We start from the raw sequence: 20271 nt of genomic DNA, 5'->3' as shown, positions 1-20271 counted from the left end.
TAGTTTGGATCTCTTGTTGACTTTGTTATAATTTTACGTTAATTAGTCACCACTCCTCTAAAACATCGAGATTGCATGTGTTAATAAGAAAATTAGTGTCCAGATCACGTACCATTAATGTCAGTACTAGTACTGGATCGTCATGATCTTATAAATAGCTAGTACATTAGCTCACAAGTTAATTGGTTGTAATTTCATGATCAACTCAAATTAAAGACGTTTAAAATTAACTAAAAACTAATTTTTTTAGTTAGAAATAGAATGTGGCCAACTGTATAAATTGGTCGTGTATATATATATATATAGGCTTTATATATATAGACAATGGCAGTTATTAGAAATCCAGAAACTATATGTTGTCTTCCTTGTAAGGTTTCCCAACCAAAACCCTGAGCAATCGGATCCGAAGGACGTCGATCGATCGAGAACTTCAAGATTGCTCTTTTTATATATATATATATATACCCTTGGAGCTGCATGCATGCTTAGTTAATAATTTATCGTTGTTTTTGTTTCCTGCGATCGATTTAAACTAAATATATAACTGGGATGTATTACTGTTTGTAGCGCCTTGCATAAACAAAGCTAGCTAGCGCTACTACGTACGTACGCCGGCAAAGATGTCGAGATCAAAGAAATGCGTCCATTCTGATCTTTCTATTCCTTGGCAGCAGCTTGTTCTTCCTCTTCTGATCTTGGTCTCGATAAGTCTTGTCAATTGTGCAACAGAGGACGAGGAAAAGGTACTACTGTGTATTGATCTGCATTTTGCTTTATTTTCTGCAATTTATATTAACGTTGTTTGGCTAGCTTGTTTACTTCCATGCATGCATGCAATTTAATAATCTTCATCGATCGGAAATTAATTATGCAGAAATTGTACATAGCTTTTTTGGGAGATCATCCACTAGTTAATTCAAACTCTCCAGAGGAAACACATATTCATCTCCTCTCATCTGTAAAAGAAAGGTATGGTTCTTATAATTAGGTTCTCTCTCTCTCTCTCTCTCTCTCTCTATATATATATATATATATATATTCTCTTTAATTCCTATTTTCATATATCGTAATTATAAACATATATTCTAATTATGGTTTTTCTTTTTTTCACGATCGAACAGCTTTGATGATGCGAAGGAGTCCATCGTCTACAGCTATACAAAGAGCATGAATGCATTTGCAGCAAAGCTATCTGAAGATGAAGCTAACAAGTTATCGGGTATATATATATATATATATATATATATACAACGTCTGATGAAATTAAAATTAACTATATATGATCTAATTTCAATATGTTCAAAAATTAAATATGGGATATTATATATCACTGATGAGCTGTTGTGCGTACGTACGTACGACGTCGTTGCTGTGAAATTATATATATAGGAATGGATGAGGTGCTGACCGTGATACCGAATCAGTATTATAAGCTACACACCACGAAATCCTGGGACTTTGTTGGCTTACCTGTAACCGCAAGAAGAAAATTGAGAACGGAGAGCGATGTGATTGTGGGTCTAATAGATACAGGTTAATAATCTTGATCATCTCTTTTTATTTATTTTTATTTTTTATTTTTTGCTCATTTCAAAACATAACTAACTAGTTTCATATATATTTATATTTGTGGCAGGGATTTCTCCACAGTCTGAAAGCTTTAAGGATGACGGGTTTGGTCCTCCACCCACTAAGTGGAAAGGAACTTGTGGCCCTTATGCTAATTTCTCAGGATGCAACAAGTAATTAATTAAATCTTCTCAATATCTATATATATATTTTCTTTCATTTTCAAGAAATTTTAATGGTTAAGTAATAACTATATATATAGTTACAGATCGTCATAGAATTAATATCGAAACAGAATTGATCAAATTAATTATGTCTGTACAACTTCAAAAATGCATGATTTTTTATCAAACAACGTAAACATTTTAATTTTGCACTAATTAAACAAATAGGTAAAAAAATAAATTATAAAACGAACAAAAGCATTTTCGAGTTGATTCGTTCGTTCGTTCTATTAATTACTGATGTACATGCATATATGTCTTTTGAACCATTTGGAAAAAGTCGTAATTTTTCCATAAAGCTAGAGATCTAGTCGTTTCACTAAATACTTATGACTTTCTATAGCGCTAATCGAAAATGGTCTCTTTCCTTGTGATCAAGATGTAACATGATTTTTTAGAGTGATACGAATTAATAGATCATCACCTTTTACTAACAAATTAAAAGTACTGATTATATATATATATGATAAAAATTACCTAAAAATGTGTTCTTAAGTATTTATGATCTTGTATTTTTAATTTTGAATTTTTTAATTTTAAATTTTAAATCAAATTATGTTGAATTAATGTATAAAAATTCTTAAAATACAATTATTATTAAACCCAAAAAACAATCTCGATTTCATCTTTCTCGAGATCAAAGTAGTGACAAGATTTTTAGACTACATACGGAGATTATTACTATTATTATTATTTTTTAAGACTTCGAATGCATGGGCTTACCTTTGATTAATGTTCTCTCCTTTGCCACCCCTTGTGGTAACTTGTAGCAAGATCATAGGCGCCAGGTACTTCAAGCTCGATGGCACTCCCGATGCCTCCGACATATTATCTCCGGTTGACGTGGATGGACACGGGACGCACACATCGTCGACATTAGCTGGCAACCTAGTCACAAATGCAAGCCTCTTTGGGCTTGCCAGAGGAACCGCACGTGGTGCAGTGCCGTCGGCGAGGGTGGCCATGTACAAGGCGTGTTGGGCCTCCACTGGTTGCGCGGCTGTAGATATACTTGCTGCTTTTGATGCTGCTATACATGATGGTGTGGACATTATATCGATTTCCATCGGCAGCGGAGGGAATCAAGATTACACGATCGACACTATACCAATCGGTGCATTTCATGCAATGCAGAAGGGAATTATCACCGTGGCCTCCGCTGGAAATGAGGGACCAAGTCTGTCTAGTGTGGAGAATCACGCTCCTTGGATTCTAACCGTGGCAGCTAGCGGCATTGATAGGGAGTTTAGAAGCAATGTTCATTTCGGAAATGGGAAGAACATCTCGGTACGTACGCCATAGATTTTTGCATGCATGAAGGCAGAATTAATATATATAAATATATATATATATATATATATTACATGAAGTTAATTATTGGTACTCTTGAAAGGATGATACTTTATCCACCACAAAAGTCACTCATGATGTGAAATCACTATTTATCTCAAAAGTTTAAGCCAATGGGAAGAGGTAGATTTTATTATTTATTTTATATCTTAATACAACCGATTAATTTTTTTTTCTCAGTGATTAAAAATATTTTTTTAATAATATTTTATTTTTAAAAAATATATATATTTAAGAATATAAAAAAAATCTACGAAAAAGATAAAAAAATAAAAAAGCTCATTTGACCTTTTCGGTGACATCTCTCGTGCTACACCCACGAGAGATGTGCAAGTATATATCCTAGCCTAAAGGTAGATACATATAATAGCTAGCCATGCAGCTAGGTCTGTAACTGTATATGGGTAAATTAACTAGCAAGTATGTGAAATGTGCATGCATGTCGTGCGGTGCAGGGGCTTGGCGTGAGCACATTCAATCCAACCCAGGAATTATACCCTCTTATTAGTGGGGCTGATGCGGCCCTTAACTCTACAACTGTGGAGGATGCAAGGTACGTTTTCTTTATGCACGGAGCTGGAGCAATACTAAAAAATGATGTAGCGCCATTAATTTCATATTGTGATGGCCTGCTAGGTTCTGTATGCAAGACTCATTGGACCCTGTCAAGGTGAAGGGAAGGATTGTTCACTGCAAAGTATTAGCTTGGGGTGCTGATTCTGTTGTCAGAGGAATTGGTGGGGTTGGCACTATAGTTGAAAGTGATCAGTTTCCTGATGTTGCCTTCATTTTCATGGCACCGTCAACTCTGGTTAATGGCACTGTAGGCGCGAGCATCAATGATTACATACATTCCACAAGGTAATTAATACCACTTCGCTGTATTTTTAGCGAATGTTTAATTTGCTACATGTTGCCGATCATGCCAAACACAACATTTCGCGCGGCAAGGAAAACAAAATATATTAGAGAAGTATAAATGGTCACACTCCTTACTGTTATGATTTCCTAATCACTGACCAATTGTCCAAAGCCCAACTTCCCACAATTATTTTATGAAAAACAGGTGGATATTAATCTCTGATGATATAGATTCAGGATGATCTATATTATCCGACAGATATTAGGAAGGAAATGAATTAATATTTCTTGTTCAATATTATTGTAGATCACCATCAGCAGTAATTTACAAGACCCAAGAAAGAAAAAAAGAGCCTGCTCCATTTGCAGCTTCATTTTCATCTCGGGGTCCAAATCCGGGATCAAAACGCATCCTCAAGGTATAGACTTTACTACATATATGTTAATTAATTTCATCCCGAATATATAGTATAAAACCTTTTCCTTTCTGCTTGACTAGTGACGTAGCATATAAAAAACTAGCACTCAAAAAAGTGGACCTGTTTTCTATACAGCCTGATATTGCAGCACCTGGTATTGACATCTTGGCAGCTTACACCCCCTTGAAATCGCTCACCGGCTTGAAAGGAGACACCCAATATTCTAAGTTTACCGTCATGTCTGGTACCTCCATGGCATGTCCTCACGTTGCCGGGGTAGCAGCGTATGTAAAGTCATTCCACCCAGACTGGAGTCCAGCTGCAATCAAATCCGCCATCTTGACCACAGGTAAAGAGAAAGGATCAACTTAATTCTATAGGAAGATTGAATTTGGTCCATCCATTAATATAGAATTCTGTTTCTTGATTAATTCTTACCTTCTTCATGTCTGACACTTTCAAGCAAAACCCATAAGCCGGAGAGTTAATAACAACGATGAAGAATTTGCCTTTGGTTCCGGTCAAGTGAGCCCAACTCGGGCAGTGAGCCCCGGCTTAGTTTTTGACATGGATGAAATGCCTTACATCCAATTCTTATGCCACGAGGGGTATAATGCATCCTCTTTAGCAGTCCTAGTTGGTTCCAAACGTGTCAACTGCTCCACGTTGCTTCCCGGACTTGGCTATGATGATCTCAACTATCCCACCATGCAGCTTAGCCTGAAAAACAAGCGAGAGCCGATAACAGGCGTTTTCCGGCGAAGAGTGACCAACGTCGGTCCTGCTCTGTCCATCTATAACGCCACCATTAATGCTCCCGCAGGAGTTGAAATCACTGTTAGGCCCACGACTCTCTACTTCTCTCGCGTCTTGCAGGAGCTGAGCTTCACGGTTGTGGTGAAGGCAAAGCCAATGCCGAGTGGGCAAATGGTCCCGGGTTCACTTGTTTGGAAAAGCTCCCGTCACGTTGTAAGGAGCCCTATTGTCATTTATAGTCCGATTGATGACTAAATGAACAGATGAAGATGCTCCAGCGTTTGCTGGAGCTAATTTAGAGAAGGAAATCAAGCTGCTAATGCAGCTCATGTAAAATTGGCATTTTCTTTAGACTTCGAGCATGAATAGATGGAGGAAGGACCTATCGAAGTTCTTCTTATCATCTCTATTAACAAATCATGTATTGTTGGAATATTTCAATCAAAATTCTTTTTAAAAAAATTATATATTAGTTTTTTATTTGCTGAATTAGATTTTGAAAAATTTATTTTATTAATGCAACCATACGATTGAGATAAAGAGATAAAAAATGATAAACACAATATTTTTCATAACATATTTCACAATCATATTTTAAAATGAAGGGTACTATTGTAAACTGTCATATAAAAGTAAAATCATTTTATAAAAATACCCTCCTTTTACATCATATATTGTGAAAAGTATTATAAAAAGTCTTGTGTGTATCGTTAGTAGAAAGAAATATATCGTGTCAGATATGTATGATATATGGTTACTTTTCTAATGGATCGTCTTCATCTTGGTTAACACACACACGTGTATATATATATATATATATATGCATGTCATGATTCTGGCTAAGGGTTTGGAGGATGAACCTAAATTAGATCAATTAATGCTTATGCATTAAACAATGAGTACAAAACAAGGATAATGTCGCTAGCTAGCTAGTTCAATTCGCAGGGTACCATACTACGATCGATATTGATGAGCTAGGAGTTTCAAAAATGGACATATGTAGACACATTACATCTTCAATTTTTTCCTCTTCATAAAAAAAAGATAAATTGAATATTTAATTAAATAATTAAAGTGTAGAGTAATATTCTAACACATCTATTATGATGCCAAGTAAAATAATGACCAAGTCATCCTCAAAACTAAAGACTAATAAGAATAGATTGATTTTAATATTTATATTCGTCTTAACAAACCGGCCCTTTCAATGGAAGTTAAACTATATATATATATATATATATATATATATATATATCTAATATTGTTACATTTTTATTTTCCTCTCGTCACATTGTCATGATATATATTAGACATTAATGAGTATAGCTAGAGAATCCTTTATCAAACTTTAAAACGACAGCAGATTAAATCCCCAAAAAGTCATCTAACTTTGTTTTATGTTTTGAACAAAATCATCTAATTCGAGAAGGATTGGATATCAGGCCACCATATATAATTTATACGGCAAGTACTGCGCAATGACATAAGAAGCCGGAAGGGCTTTTAATAGCAATTTCTCGTCATAATAATCTATGCTGAACTACTGTTCACTACAATAATGGACCAACTAATTACTAGAAACTGCAAAAGAAATTTTGATGCTACAGCTTCTAGCATGCATCATCGTCATCATGTATACAATATTTCTCAAACTTCTCGAAGGTGTTTGACTTTTTTTCCTAAATATATATATATATATATATATATATATATATCATAAATGATACATATAGTACGTATCATGAGAATTATTTACTAGAATAACGTGCATCACCCGCGTCGAACATAACGGCCAATCAAATTGCAGGTCTTGGGTGATTTAACTAAGCTGATTATATATATAATATATTTTTAGAGGAATGCTACATATGGTTTTAAAATATACAAATTATGCATACCTTATTTAAAATAATAAAGTAAAATTCATCTTTAAAATCTCGATTTTTTATATGTTATTTTAGTTTATTATTATTTTAAAATAGTGAATGAGATTTATATACTTTATAACTATATAAATTATATCTCTGATTTTATTTACAAGTCGGTGCGAATAGCACATATTGTTCACGATATTAACTCGTCAAAATTTAGTTTGTAAGCAATTCATTTTACAAATTAAATTGGGTCATTTATATATGTGAAGCTTCACGGACATGTAAATATAATTATTAATTTATATATTTAATTAAAAAAATCGACGTGGGAGAAAAAATAATAAAAACCGGCTGAAATGGTAGTTGTTGTGGCTGGACGTTTCGCAGAGAGAAGACCGATAGCTGAAACCTGGAAATACCGGTTGTCATTGTGGCGCTTGCACGCGTTTGTTAACACGAAGAAGATTTGCAGGTTACAGGTTCCGCTCTTCTCTCTCTGACTTTGAAACTCTGTTTTCCTGTTCTTACTTCTTTGAAGGTTCCAGAGGAAATTTCTTTCCATATCGTTCGATAATCAGACCTCAAAAGGTATTATCTCCAATTCCCCCTTTGACATTTATCTAATCAAAACTCTCCTCTGCGCTTTTTTTTTTTGTTGATCATTGTCACCGAGCCTCGAGCCTTCTATTTTCTGAGAATCAAATTCCATTTGATCCTCTCTGTATCTTTGCTATTTTCCTCAAATATACAAATTTTTCCATGTATCTATAATCCCCAAAAGTTGATCCCGGTCTATTTCTGTCTTTTTTTGTTGGTTTACTTGCTAAACAGCTTTGCATGCTGTCAATATATCTTTTAATTCAAGTCCTACACACACATTAACTTCTCCTTGAAACAATTCCATCTGATATGTTCTATAACAGTGTTGCGTAACTAATATTCATGATCAAGTCTTCATTCAATTATCATCATTAAGAATCAAAATTTAGTGTCTGTTAATGGATAATTCTGGTTCGTCATCTTCGTATCCAAACCACAATCCCTATGCATACCCTCCTCCTCCTCCATACCAACCACCAAATTCAGATCCATATCATGTCCCTCCTTATCCATACCCGTATGATTCCGCACATTCTTACCCTTATGCATACCCACCCCCACCACCATCGCCTTCAGCCTCGTATTCAGGTCCTTTAGACTATCACCACCATCCTCCTCCCTATCCATACCCATATCCAGTTGCTCCGATTTGTCACAATGCTCCACAACCAACCCTTCAACACCATAGCAGTTTACAATATGGCTCCTCACATTACCATTACCAACAACCCGGCTTATACCCGTCTATCGAAAGCCCACCCCAAGTCCCTTCCCGGGCCAATAGCTTTTCCAATCATCACCGACAGGATAGCTCAAGTTCTATAGAAACTGGGTCATCCGCGAATCTTGATAGTGCAAATTATTCCAGCGCTTCTCACACTCCTGCTTACCCACCTTTGGATGATCTTTTCCTTAATGTGCGTTTGTCTGATAATCACCCTACTGCCCCTGCATCACCCCCCGCTGCTTCGGTGCCACCATTGACGAGTGCCCCTCCTGGTGCGAGGTACGATAGTAGGCCAGGGGACTTTTACGCATATCCTAACCACTCGTTTCCAAGTAGTTCTGAGGTGTCTTATTCGAGTGAGATTGATTCATCTGGAAATTCTGCGTATGGTCACTCGGGCTCATTCAATGGGTCGCAGCACGGTCAGTCCTTGCAGATTTTGCCTCGGCAGAATAAAGGATCATTGAAGGTGTTGCTTTTACATGGGAATTTAGATATTTGGATTTATCGTGCACAAAACCTTCCGAATATGGACTTGTTCCATAAGACTTTGGGGGATATGTTTGCGAAATTACCAGTGAACATGAGCAACAAAATTGAAGGCCACATGAATAATAAGATCACCAGTGATCCTTATGTTTCAATTTCAGTATCAAATGCTGTAATTGGGAGGACTTTTGTGATTAGCAATAGTGAGAATCCTGATTGGAAGCAACATTTCTATGTGCCAGTGGCGCATTACGCAGCTGAGGTGCATTTTGCGGTTAAAGACAGCGATGTAGTGGGGTCGCAGCTTATGGGAGTTGTGGCAATTCCAGTGGAACAGATATATTCAGGGGTAAAGGTTGAAGGAACCTACCCAATCCTGAATGGTAGTGGGAAGCCTTGTAAGCCCGGAGCTACCTTGAGTCTTTCAATTCAGTACACTCCAATTGAGAAACTGAGCAGTTACCATCATGGAGTGGGGGCAGGCCCTGATTACGATGGGGTTCCTGGAACATACTTTCCTCTCAGGAAAGGAGGAACCGTCACTCTTTATCAAGATGCCCATGTTCCAGATGGATCCCTTCCAGACGTGATGCTCGATCAAGGGATGTATTATGTGCATGGGAAATGTTGGCATGACATTTTTGATTCAATACGTCAAGCCCGTCGTTTGATTTACATTACTGGGTGGTCCCTGTGGCACAAAGTTAGACTTGTACGGGATGCTGGTCAAGCAGATTTCACACTAGGGGATCTTTTGAGGGCCAAGTCCCGGGAAGGAGTAAGGGTACTGCTGCTTATTTGGGATGACCCTACATCAAGGAGCATTTTGGGTTACAAAACAGTGAGTAACTTACCTTCAGAAACATTTTATGACATTTCCGTGTAGCATGTACCCTAGTTTCCAGATTTCACTTATTAAACCATGTAACTTAGTTATTCTTATCAGATTTTAGTGTAGAGCAATCATTAAAATGCAATCTATATGTTGGCCTAACCTGGAGTTTGGATTTTAAGTCTTACAAATAAGTATCCTACATGGCAGGCTGGCAGCATAGCATGTTTTGTTGTATTTTGATGCTTATATTCACGTAATACTTTTGTTTTCTTTGTTTTGAGTCCTTAGGTGGAGCTAGATAAGCTTATTGTCATAATCAATGATTTCTATGTTTTGATTACACCTCAAAATGTGCTTAAACTATTCTACATATTGCTTGCCGTTTTCGATTATAATAAGAAAACTTTATAAGATATATTTTTTCAGTATGCCTGTTTATATGCAGGATGGAATCATGCAAACCCATGATGAGGAAACTCGCCGTTTCTTCAAGAATTCTTCTGTGCAAGTTCTACTTTGTCCCCGCATTGCTGGAAAGCGACATAGCTGGATCAAACAAAGAGTAAGATATAAAAGTCTTTTTTACCTTTTTAGGCACTCTTTCATGCTTGACGCAATGCTCTACAATTTTCTGCATCATTTTTAAAGTTCTTTTATATCATTGTTTAGAACTCCTATATTGTTGGGACCTGAGGATTTCAGTTTTACTGGAAAAATTAGTGCCACATCCTACATTCTATCCAAAGGGAGGAAAAGAAAAAATTTTGTCCTCCTACATTATTGGTGATTAATATGGTTGGTAAATTTGGCATCCACCATGTATCTACATGACCCTAACCCAGGATTGGTGCCCAAAAAATGAATATCACTATGAGGTGTTTGACTTGGTGAGTTGAGAAACTAAATAAGAATTTAGCATGGTGGATTGCTTAAAGCTGAACCCATCTCTGGCGAGTCAAAGAATCAAAAAGGGAGTAATCCAATTGCATTGCCATTTATGTACTGTTTAAGCTATTAATAATTAGTAACGGACGACATGATCGATTTTTAAAATATTACATTAGATAGCTTATATGCGATCACAAGAAAAGAGGTTGCTTATAGAAATGTCCTTATCTATGACTGAAACTGGATTAATATTCAGTCGCTATGAAATTTAATTTTTTTTTTCTTTCTTCTTGTATCAGGAAGTTGAAACAATCTATACACATCATCAAAAAACTGTAATTGTGGATGCTGATGCTGGCAGTAATAAGAGGAAAATAATAGCTTTTGTTGGAGGACTTGATTTATGTGATGGCCGATATGATACTCCACAACATCCTATATTTCGGACGCTCCAAACAATGCATAAGGATGACTATCACAACCCTACTTATGCGGTAATCTCTTAGCCTTATTCTTCCTTGTGTTTGAACAACTAATAGAAGCTACATTTTTTAAAAGTAAAAGCAAATTTTATTAATATAAAAAATAGGCATATACTAAGCTCACAGGACATATACAAGAGAATGCACCTAATTAAGAACTAGAGATCGATACAAGAAAATCATTGAAATTGAGCCAATTGAAATCTATAGCACTATAGAGCCTAAAGAAATAAGGTATTGAAAAATAATCTATAGCTAATAGTAGCTACATTACATAGTTAAGCAAAATTCATATTGCTTGCTTGGCACAAATAACCCCCCTTCCCCCCCCCCCCCTCTCTCTCTCTCTCTCTCTCTCTCTCTCTGATACTATCCACAAAGGTAAGTTGGACTACTCTTTGATGTGAGGATCATATATGTCTATGATACTCCATATGATAAGGATAAGAGTAGGTGGTGAATGAGATCCTACATTGGTTGGGAATGAAAAGTTCTTGCTCTTTATAAAGTTTCAATGAAACTCCAATTGTATCATTGACTTGTCCTTTTGGAGTATAAGTCATATGGTTTGGGCCTTCCATTGGGCGTTACAAATGATATTAGAGCCTATCCCAACTAGAAGTGTGGGACTTGAGTCATGTCACCTACAACGGACAAGCCCGATGAGGTCGTTGGGAATTTAAGGGGGGAGATTGTAATACCCCATATGATAAGGATAAGGGTAGGTAGTGAATGAGATCTCACATTACTTGGGAAGGAAAAATTCTTACTCTTTATAAGGTTCCAATGAGACTCTAATTGTATCATTGACTAGTCCTTTTGGAGTATAGGCCAATATGGTTTGGGCCTGCCATAATCTGTGCAAGAAGTTGAGATGTAGTGTGTTTCGGACTGTATGATGCGATAACGCTGTCCATATTTGACTTATAAAAAAAAAAAAAAAACGCTGTCCATATTTGTTAGTTCTTGAGGAGACATTTTGAGGTACACTAAGCTTCGTTTGTTTTCACAGTTCATCTCAACTCATCTTATCTAATTATTACAACTTTCCCAAATTCCTATACAAAATAAAATAAACAAGTCAACTTTTTCAAATCCCAAAACAAAAATAATATTAAAAAATATATTCTAACAATATTTTATTCAACTTTTTAATTTTAATCTTATCTCATCTACGAAAACAAACGAGGCTAAGTTTCGGAAGTAAATGTAGATCCTATGGTTTCTTCTTAAGCTTATCCTACATCAGCCATAGACACAAAAGTATAATACATAGTGGAGTTGATTACCTAGGCTTCCCACCCTCCCCCCCCCCCCCAAAAAAAAAAAGCAAGAACTCCTAAAAGAATGACTCGAAATCAAACCATGTGTACGAGCAAATTAAACGCATTTCAGATAAATGGCCGAGTAATTACCATGATAATATGTAGAGGCCTTTGAAAGTAATCAGTATCATTCTTTTAATACCACAACAGGGTAACATTGCTGGTTGTCCACGAGAGCCATGGCATGACTTGCACTCTAAAATTGATGGTCCAGCGGCATATGATGTTCTGATCAACTTCGAGGACCGCTGGCTTAAGGCTTCGAAACCCCATGGGATTAAGAAACTCAAAATGTCATACGATGATTCCTTGCTTCGGCTAGAAAGAATTCCAGACATTGTTGGACTCTCTGATGCTCCTTGCACCAGTGAGAATGATCCAGAAACTTGGCATGTTCAGGTCAGATAGTCTTAATTAATAGTCGAAATTGCCCTAGGGCATTGGCTCTGGAGGAAAATAAATATTGATTTTGCAATTGGTTTCGGTAATAGCTTATTGATGGAATTATCTTATTCATTCTCTGGGGTTTTCCAAATCCAGATTTTTCGTTCTATTGATTCAAATTCTGTTAGAGGTTTCCCAAAGGATCCAAAAGACGCCACAAGCTTGGTGAGCTGAAAAACTTAGTGAATAATTTTATCTTTAAGATGATTTCAGTTTACATGACCCCTCCATTTTTTGTGCCTGAAATTAATTAATTACTTTATTGTAACAGAACCTGATGTGTGGGAAGAATGTTCTGATTGACATGAGCATACATACGGCATATGTTAAGGCCATTCGTGCTGCGCAGCATTTCATTTATATAGAGAACCAGTATTTCATTGGATCGTCATACAATTGGATTTCAAATAAAGACGTAGGTAAGGAAACTTTAAATTTAACAATACATCATGTCAATAGCCATGATATTTAGAGGATCATTTATTTTTTATTTCACACATAAAGTTGAAGTTTTATGCATTTTTTCTATCCGATTTACCCACTGAAAATTGGGTTCACAGTTGCATATAAAAGTTGGATGCGCATATGATAGATTTTAAGAGAAAGTAACCTACTATCTCCATTGTTGTCTCAAGGTTCACTTAATAGATACACCTTATAAGAACACTCAAGCAAACTTTTACTTTATGAAGTCATTGAAGTCTTGACATATAACAAAACAAAATGTTAGGGATGGGCTTCAATAGTCTTTTTTTTATAAGTAAAATAGAATTTTATTGAAACAAGTAAACAAGCGTTTCCCAAGTACACGGGGAGTATATGAAAGAGAACACCTAGTTACAAATGCAAATATGTACTGTTTTTGACAAAATACTCTAAAGCTGCTCCACCACTTCAAGCAACTACATATTTTTTTTTATCAATTTCTCAGGAAAAGTGTGGTAATAAACAAGTGTCTTATTGTTACATTATCTTGTTATGTTTGCTGAATGCAAAATTTGGTGACACTTTCTCTGTAGGTGCTAATAATTTGATCCCGATGGAAATTGCCCTTAAGATTGCCAATAAAATTAGAGCAAATGAGAGATTTGCTGCATATATTGTTATACCAATGTGGCCAGAAGGTGTTCCAACTGGTTCTGCTACTCAAAGAATTCTATTTTGGCAGGTAGGGTCCAATTAGTTAATTTGGTACTGAAAGTATGTTCAGTCAGGAAAGGCTTTACCATGCTGTTTGCTTTAAAGTTCTGCATGTCATAGGTGCCTCGAGATAACCCTTTTTGCATTTTTTTCCTTCTCTATTTCATTATCCCATCTTTTATCAAAGAAGTGCCTTGAAGTGAAAACCTTTTCCAGAAGATCCTCCATATGCAGAAATTCTACAAAATCGACTTTGAGTGACTTTTATGGTGAAAATAAATTCTTGTTCTCTTTCAATACGAAGGTTTTTTTTTTTTGTCTCTTTGTAAATGTGAAAAGAAGTTCATGGTGAAAAGAAGCCTTTTCATTGGTTTCTGTAAATTCCATACTAGAGGTTCTTTTTTTATAATAAAAATACCTAATAGGCCTTCAAACTGTAGTTTTTCTCCCCGCAAGTCATTCTTAGATTTGTTACCATATTTTTCTTTTCTTTTTTTTTTTTGGCACAAAATGTGGCTTGAGTGCTTCAACTTATACACAACAAAAGGTTCTAGAATTTGTAAGTTCCACTCTTGAGCATCAAATTTTTTATTCCTGGATTCTATGACTCAGTTTTAAAATATGTAGAATTCCAATATAAAAAGCTTCATTATTTTGTGGCAAAAGTTGAAGTAATTTCTTCTTACCTTTACTCCAATGGACTCATCATTTTTAATATCAAACTCAATGATCTGGACAGCAATATCACCCAATATATACTAACATCTATAGCATTTTTCTATGGCTGACAAGTGCGTTTTATTGATCTGGAGTTATTATTATTAATCATTGTAGCATAAAACAATGCAAATGATGTATGAAACCATCTACAATGCTTTGGTGGAAGTTGGGCTTGAGGGAGCATTTTCACCACAAGATTATCTGAACTTCTTCTGTCTTGGAAATCGTGAGGCCATAGATGGATATGACGCCACTTCATCTGGGAGTCATACTGCAGCTAACACTCCTCAGGTGTCTTGACTCTTTTCTTCTGGAAGTGATTAATTCTTAAGCCAGATTCTGTGGGATGTTGTGTGTGTGTGTGTGTTATCTTGCTTAAATTTTTGACTGGATCAGGTTCAAACTCTAGATATTCTTTTGAACTTTAAAGACTCGTTATTTAGTTCCTCTGGTTCCTTAGATTTGCTCTTTACGAAGTAAGTGTAAGTTTGTAACTATATATGTGTTCTATCTTTATGTTCCCAGGCACTGAGTCAAAAAAACCGACGATTTATGATATATGTTCATTCAAAGGGCATGATAGTTGATGATGAATATGTAATATTGGGTTCTGCAAACATCAACCAACGCTCCATGGAGGGCGCAAGGGACACTGAGATCGCGATGGGAGCATATCAACCTCATCATACCTGGGCAAGAAAAATTTCTAATCCGCATGGACAGGTAATTTTACTCAAGGATCTATTCAAGGCTTTGGAATGGAATTGGAAATTCTCTGAATCATTTTTTTTAATGTGGTATCCTAGTCCCAATATGTTATGTTTTGCTCTGGCATGTCATTTGCAGTTGAATGGAATTGGAAATTCTCTGAAAACAAAACAGTAATGACTCAAATTTTCTAATTTATTGGGAATAGGAGTGAGTTTTTGCCCATTATTTAGATATTAGCCTGTTAAATGAAAGTTTAGCATTTTGGTGTACTGCTTCAAGTCCCATCTTCACATGGTTATAAGATCTAGAGGAAAGCCAAAAGTTCTACATCCAAAATGCCAGTCAAGCAAGCTTCATTCTGTACGGTGTGATCTGATTTTCTAAGGAAGTGCATATTGCAATAGTATATTAAACTATAAGACATGTCTCAGATGTTTCCTTGTTAAGACAACCTTCATCGGTACACATTGAAAGGTTCAGTTGTGATATTGAACTTTCAATTAAAACGCTCCAGATTCATTAAGCCACAATGATCAAGTGATACATATGCCCTAAAGTACACATTCACTTGTTTTTTAGAATTTCTAATTAGGCAGTTCAGTGGAATGGACTTTTTTGGTTTTAGTAAAGGTATTCGTAGATTTCCTAGATCAAGTCCTTGGGGTTGGCTCAGTGATAAGGGCCTTGGTCTTAGGGGTATACTCTCTCGGTCTCGGATTCGAATTCTTGGATAAAAACAATTTCTATAGGCCACACCATATTTGTAAAAATTTAATATTTTATCCAATCCACGTGATGTTGGTAGGTTACACAGGCCTGAGATGATTCAGGTAAAAGACATTGCATGGTCTCTCAGATTCCTCACCATCATTAAAAAAAAAAAAGGAAAGATTTTCAAGACTGGACTGAATACAGAAGAATAGTGTCGTTGCCAGGAAAGATGGTATTGGCACAAAAATAGTGAAAACGCTACGAGCATCTTTGTAGGTACTCCAGCACCACTACTATTTGTACAAGTCTCAAGGGATATAAACAAAGACAACTGCTTTATTCTATGCTGGATGCTTACTGTTCTATCACTATTTTCCGCATGTCAGATACCTCGACCATATTCACAGAAACTGACCTGCTGATTCGTATGTGAATATGTGTTGTGTAGATTTATGGATACAGGATGTCATTATGGGCAGAGCATATTGGAGGCACCGAGGACTGCTTCAGACAACCAGAGTCTATCGAATGTGTGAGAAGAGTTAGAACACTGGGCGAAAAGAACTGGAAACAATTTGCCGCAGATGAGGTGACAGAGATGAGGAGCCACCTATTGAAGTACCCAGTTGAAGTTGATCGAAAGGGCAAGGTGAGGCCCCTTCCCGGCTCTGAATCTTTCCCAGATGTAGGAGGAAATATAGTCGGTTCATTTCTTGGCATTCAGGAGAATCTGACGATCTGAGCAGAATACTGCCTCCTCCTACTACCAAATATACAGTACAAGCGAGTACACTTCTGACATGTATTTTTCCTATGTCTGTCTGAAATCACAGTAAATTTTATTGCACCATTTGCTGTTTGGTACAGTTTTCATAATTGGTCTGTACAGTTATTGGATTTTTCATTGTAAGTAATCACATCGGACAGATACTGCTGATATCAACCAACCCAAAAAAACGAACACAAAAACGTGAGAGGTTTTTGTATGTGTTCAGAACACCTTGAAACCGTTTGTAGTTATACATAAAGGACTCTGGTCTACGTTTGTTTTTATAATTTCTCTCAATTTATTTTATCTTATCTAATCATTACATATTTCTTAAATTTTCATTTAAAATAAAATAAACAATTCAACTTTTTTAAATCTTAAAATAAAAAAAATATTAAAAAAATTTCTAATAATATTTTATTTAATTTTTAACTTTAATTTTAATTTATCTAATCTCATTTGTGAAAATAAAATTCATCTCATCTCATCTATAAAAATAAACTAAGACCAAAAGGTTTGTGTTTAGGGGCAAACCTTTGTCCAACGACAGTTGCTCTCTCTCTCTTCTTCACGTATTAAAATTGTCCTTCTATCCTAAATTTCATTTTCATGACTACCACAATTTACCCTCTTAGTTTATTCCCAAAAAAAAAAATTTTTGGATTAATTTTTTTGATTTAGTGATTAAAAAAATATTTTTTAATGATATTATGAATTTTTTTAAAAAAAAAATGTTTTAGGGTATAAAAGAATGTATGAAAAAAAAAAAAAAAAAAAAAAACAAATGACCTTCTCCAGATTATAACAAATTAAACAACCTCTACACTACACATTATAGCAAATTAAAGCATTATAGCTCTTTTTAACAACCCTCATTCGGATCATATTGGCTTTAAGACGGAGGGAAAATGGTGATTTGACTTCGAATGAGAGAAAATGAAAATGATACAATTTCCGCAACTGATTGTCAAGAATCTCATGACATGATAGCATATGACTACGTTCTTCGAATGGAAACTGGTTCGAATCTCCCACCTCCTTTATAAAATAAAATAAAATAAAATAAAAAAATGCAACGAAAATACGTCATCACATTGTCATTTCCAATTTCCGTACGAAAGAACCATGGTGCATCAGACGGCCCCATCAAAGCCACGTCACATGGACCCCACAGTCACATGAAACTGCGGCCCACAGTTTGAAGCTGAATAATCGACACGTGGTCGAATCTAAGACCTAAAACATCACGCCACCTGTCACGATCAGACCGCCAAACCCGTAAACACATGAACACATGTAGGGACCCAGCGACCGCAAAGAACGCATTGGGGAGAAGCAAGGAAAGACGGTCCCGTAGGGCCCACCCAACCCCGCACCCTTGGGACCCGAGCTCACCCCCTCACATTCACATGAATGATGTCAGGTGGACCCGGCTCACACTCTCCATGCACAGTACACGGAACAGCACCTCTTCTTGGTTTGATCCCACTGGACACGTGGTCTCCACTTCACACGTGCCGTCACCTAACTCAAACATGCGATTCCCTCACGCGCCCACGGGCGACTCCACGAACGCTGGAAAGAGCTCCGACGCAGCAGTGACCTTCAGTCCTTGGAAGGCCGAGATAGAAACGGAAGCTCCCGTTTTTCGTAAATCTCCAGCGAAAAGTCCCTCAGCATCCGAGTGGTTGAAGTAATTGTTGTACTCGTACCGGCTGTGTTGCTCGAAATGGCAGTGGCCGAGCTTGAACACGAAGCTGCTGAGTTGGCTTGGATTTGAATTGTCGCGGGTGTATTGGCCTCGGAGGAGACGAATGACGATATGGGCCTCGCCGAAATGTTTATCAGAGGCGTCGCCGTGGCTGGGAATGTAAATATGTGAGGCTGGTTCGAAGGTCCGGTAATGGAGGCCATAGGCGGGACCATGATGAATGTGGCCGGAACGACGGCGTTGGAGGGTATAGCCCACATGGGGACGACCGTTTGCACTTTTTGTTGTTGCGTGGTGGTTATTGGGGCGAGACCTGACGAGACCGAAACGCGGTCGTTTATATCTATGTAGTCGCTGCTAGAGGGTCGTTTGCGTTTCTTCTCAACCGCTGGGTCGACGCTGTTGGGTGCGGCTGCGGTGGGGATTTTGAGGGTCCCATTGACGGAGAGAGCGATGGCGGGGATGGTTCCGGTACCCGTTGCGGCGATTATGGCCGGCTCGGCGTGTTCTAAGAGCCACCGGATGGTCTCTCCGTCTGACTTGTGGCCAAGTTCCCGCGTCAACTGAAAGATCCGAGCCGCGCAGACGGCGGGCATCCGGATCCTCCGTCCGCGACCCTCCACTTTCGTGTGACGGTCCTTCGTCGAGGGTCGCTTCGGCACAGTCGGTTGATCCATAACCGCTTTGCTGTCCGTCTGCATCGTTACACCTGCCGGAACGTGCACGGACACCGGTATCACCTGCATCCCAATTGGCGTCTCCTCCGTTCCCGGCTCTTCTTTCGGCGATGTGGATGTGGTGTTGCTGGTGGGTCCCTCTTTCCCGTAGTGGTTACTTAGTTCCACTTCTCGCCCACCGTTGACTTCAAAACCAACAGCTCTTGTAGCTTTATCTTTTTGAAGCTCTTGTTCCCGAACGGCAGCCATATTTGGAGTTCGGAGAGAACCAACACCTACCACCAAAACTCAGAAAAGAACAAGCAGAATTCAGAAAGAAAAACACTGAAATTCCAAGAAAGTAAAATGTTTTCTGCGTAAAGGTTCGGGAACTTTCTCGGTGAAGTACAAAGAATATCGTCCTATGTCTATTTATCTACGTACGTCGAAAACGAAGGAGAACACGGGGACTAGACTAGAGACCGCGAGAGAGGGAAGAGAGTCGAGAGACGAATCCTTATTCTGCTCGCTACTCGCTAACACGTACGTTGTAAACAATATTAGAGAACCCCCTGTATATATTAAAGGGGAAATGGGAATAGACGGAGAGAGAGATGGCCTGGTGGCTGCAATCTTGGGCAATTGCAGATCATGCAGGTGGTTGGACCCACCAACGACGACACGTGGTGGCTCCCTCTTCACATGTTCGTCTGTTCGGCTTGGGTCAAAGGTCGTGATGACGCCAATGAGCCTAATTTTTCTTATATTTTATGTTATTGTGTTGTAGCTAATTTGCTTCGTCTTTTGCATGGCACCATTCATATGCATATAGTTTGCTAATCAGAAAGGTAAATTCATAACTTTTTTTTGGCTCTGAATCATTGTATTGAGGAGTTCAAACGTGAGTCATTGCAGTGTTAAAGTAGAGAGAACTAGCGTTCCGTATTCAGCCGGCCAAGCAAAATTCCAACTAAACTAATAGCTGGGATATCTAAAAAAATATATATTCT

General features: G+C 37.4%; 3 protein-coding genes across 3 annotated transcripts; 2 read left to right on the top strand and 1 right to left on the bottom strand.

Moving 5' to 3' along the window:
* Window positions 1-327: 327 nt before the first annotated feature.
* LOC121245222 (subtilisin-like protease SBT4.14) lies at window positions 328-5641 on the top strand. The gene is made up of 12 exons (XM_041143495.1): window positions 328-488; window positions 568-743; window positions 875-969; window positions 1122-1219; window positions 1390-1533; window positions 1637-1742; window positions 2564-3080; window positions 3599-3696; window positions 3780-4004; window positions 4312-4423; window positions 4559-4772; window positions 4887-5641. The coding sequence occupies exons 2-12, from the start codon at window positions 621-623 to the stop codon at window positions 5432-5434; spliced, it is 2280 nt and encodes a 759-aa protein (XP_040999429.1). The 5' UTR covers window positions 328-488; window positions 568-620; the 3' UTR covers window positions 5435-5641.
* A 1846-nt stretch (window positions 5642-7487) lies between these two features.
* On the top strand, window positions 7488-17176 carry LOC121245167 (phospholipase D beta 2-like). Its single transcript, XM_041143453.1, has 10 exons — window positions 7488-9710; window positions 10150-10266; window positions 10892-11086; window positions 12550-12798; window positions 12940-13008; window positions 13115-13262; window positions 13863-14011; window positions 14818-14994; window positions 15229-15426; window positions 16574-17176. Exons 1-10 carry the CDS (start codon window positions 8052-8054, stop codon window positions 16865-16867), a joined length of 3255 nt encoding a protein of 1084 aa, XP_040999387.1. The 5' UTR covers window positions 7488-8051; the 3' UTR covers window positions 16868-17176.
* Window positions 17177-18078: 902 nt separating this feature from the next.
* On the bottom strand, window positions 18079-20010 carry LOC121245338 (transcription factor TCP9-like). Its single transcript, XM_041143520.1, has one exon. The coding sequence runs from the start codon at window positions 19529-19531 to the stop codon at window positions 18500-18502; it is 1032 nt and encodes a 343-aa protein (XP_040999454.1). The 5' UTR covers window positions 19532-20010; the 3' UTR covers window positions 18079-18499.
* Between the last annotated feature and the right edge of the window lie 261 nt (window positions 20011-20271).

This window comes from Juglans microcarpa x Juglans regia, chromosome 1S (genome assembly GCF_004785595.1).
Source record: "Juglans microcarpa x Juglans regia isolate MS1-56 chromosome 1S, Jm3101_v1.0, whole genome shotgun sequence".
NCBI lineage: Eukaryota > Viridiplantae > Streptophyta > Magnoliopsida > Fagales > Juglandaceae > Juglans > Juglans microcarpa x Juglans regia.
The sequence above is the reverse complement of the archived record's forward strand: the minus strand, read 5'-3'. Positions and strand labels throughout refer to the sequence as shown.

Coding starts and splice junctions, on each gene's coding strand:
- LOC121245222 (XM_041143495.1), top strand. CDS start 621: ATGTCGAGATCAAAGAAATGCGTCCATTCTGATCTTTCTATTCCTTGG. Junction 1,743..2,563: donor AATTTCTCAGGATGCAACAA/GTAATTAATTAA, acceptor GGTAACTTGTAG/CAAGATCATAGGCGCCAGGT. Junction 4,005..4,311: donor GATTACATACATTCCACAAG/GTAATTAATACC, acceptor ATATTATTGTAG/ATCACCATCAGCAGTAATTT.
- LOC121245167 (XM_041143453.1), top strand. CDS start 8,052: ATGGATAATTCTGGTTCGTCATCTTCGTATCCAAACCACAATCCCTAT. Junction 12,799..12,939: donor CAGAAACTTGGCATGTTCAG/GTCAGATAGTCT, acceptor TTCCAAATCCAG/ATTTTTCGTTCTATTGATTC. Junction 15,427..16,573: donor TTTCTAATCCGCATGGACAG/GTAATTTTACTC, acceptor TGTGTTGTGTAG/ATTTATGGATACAGGATGTC.
- LOC121245338 (XM_041143520.1), bottom strand. CDS start 19,531: ATGGCTGCCGTTCGGGAACAAGAGCTTCAAAAAGATAAAGCTACAAGA.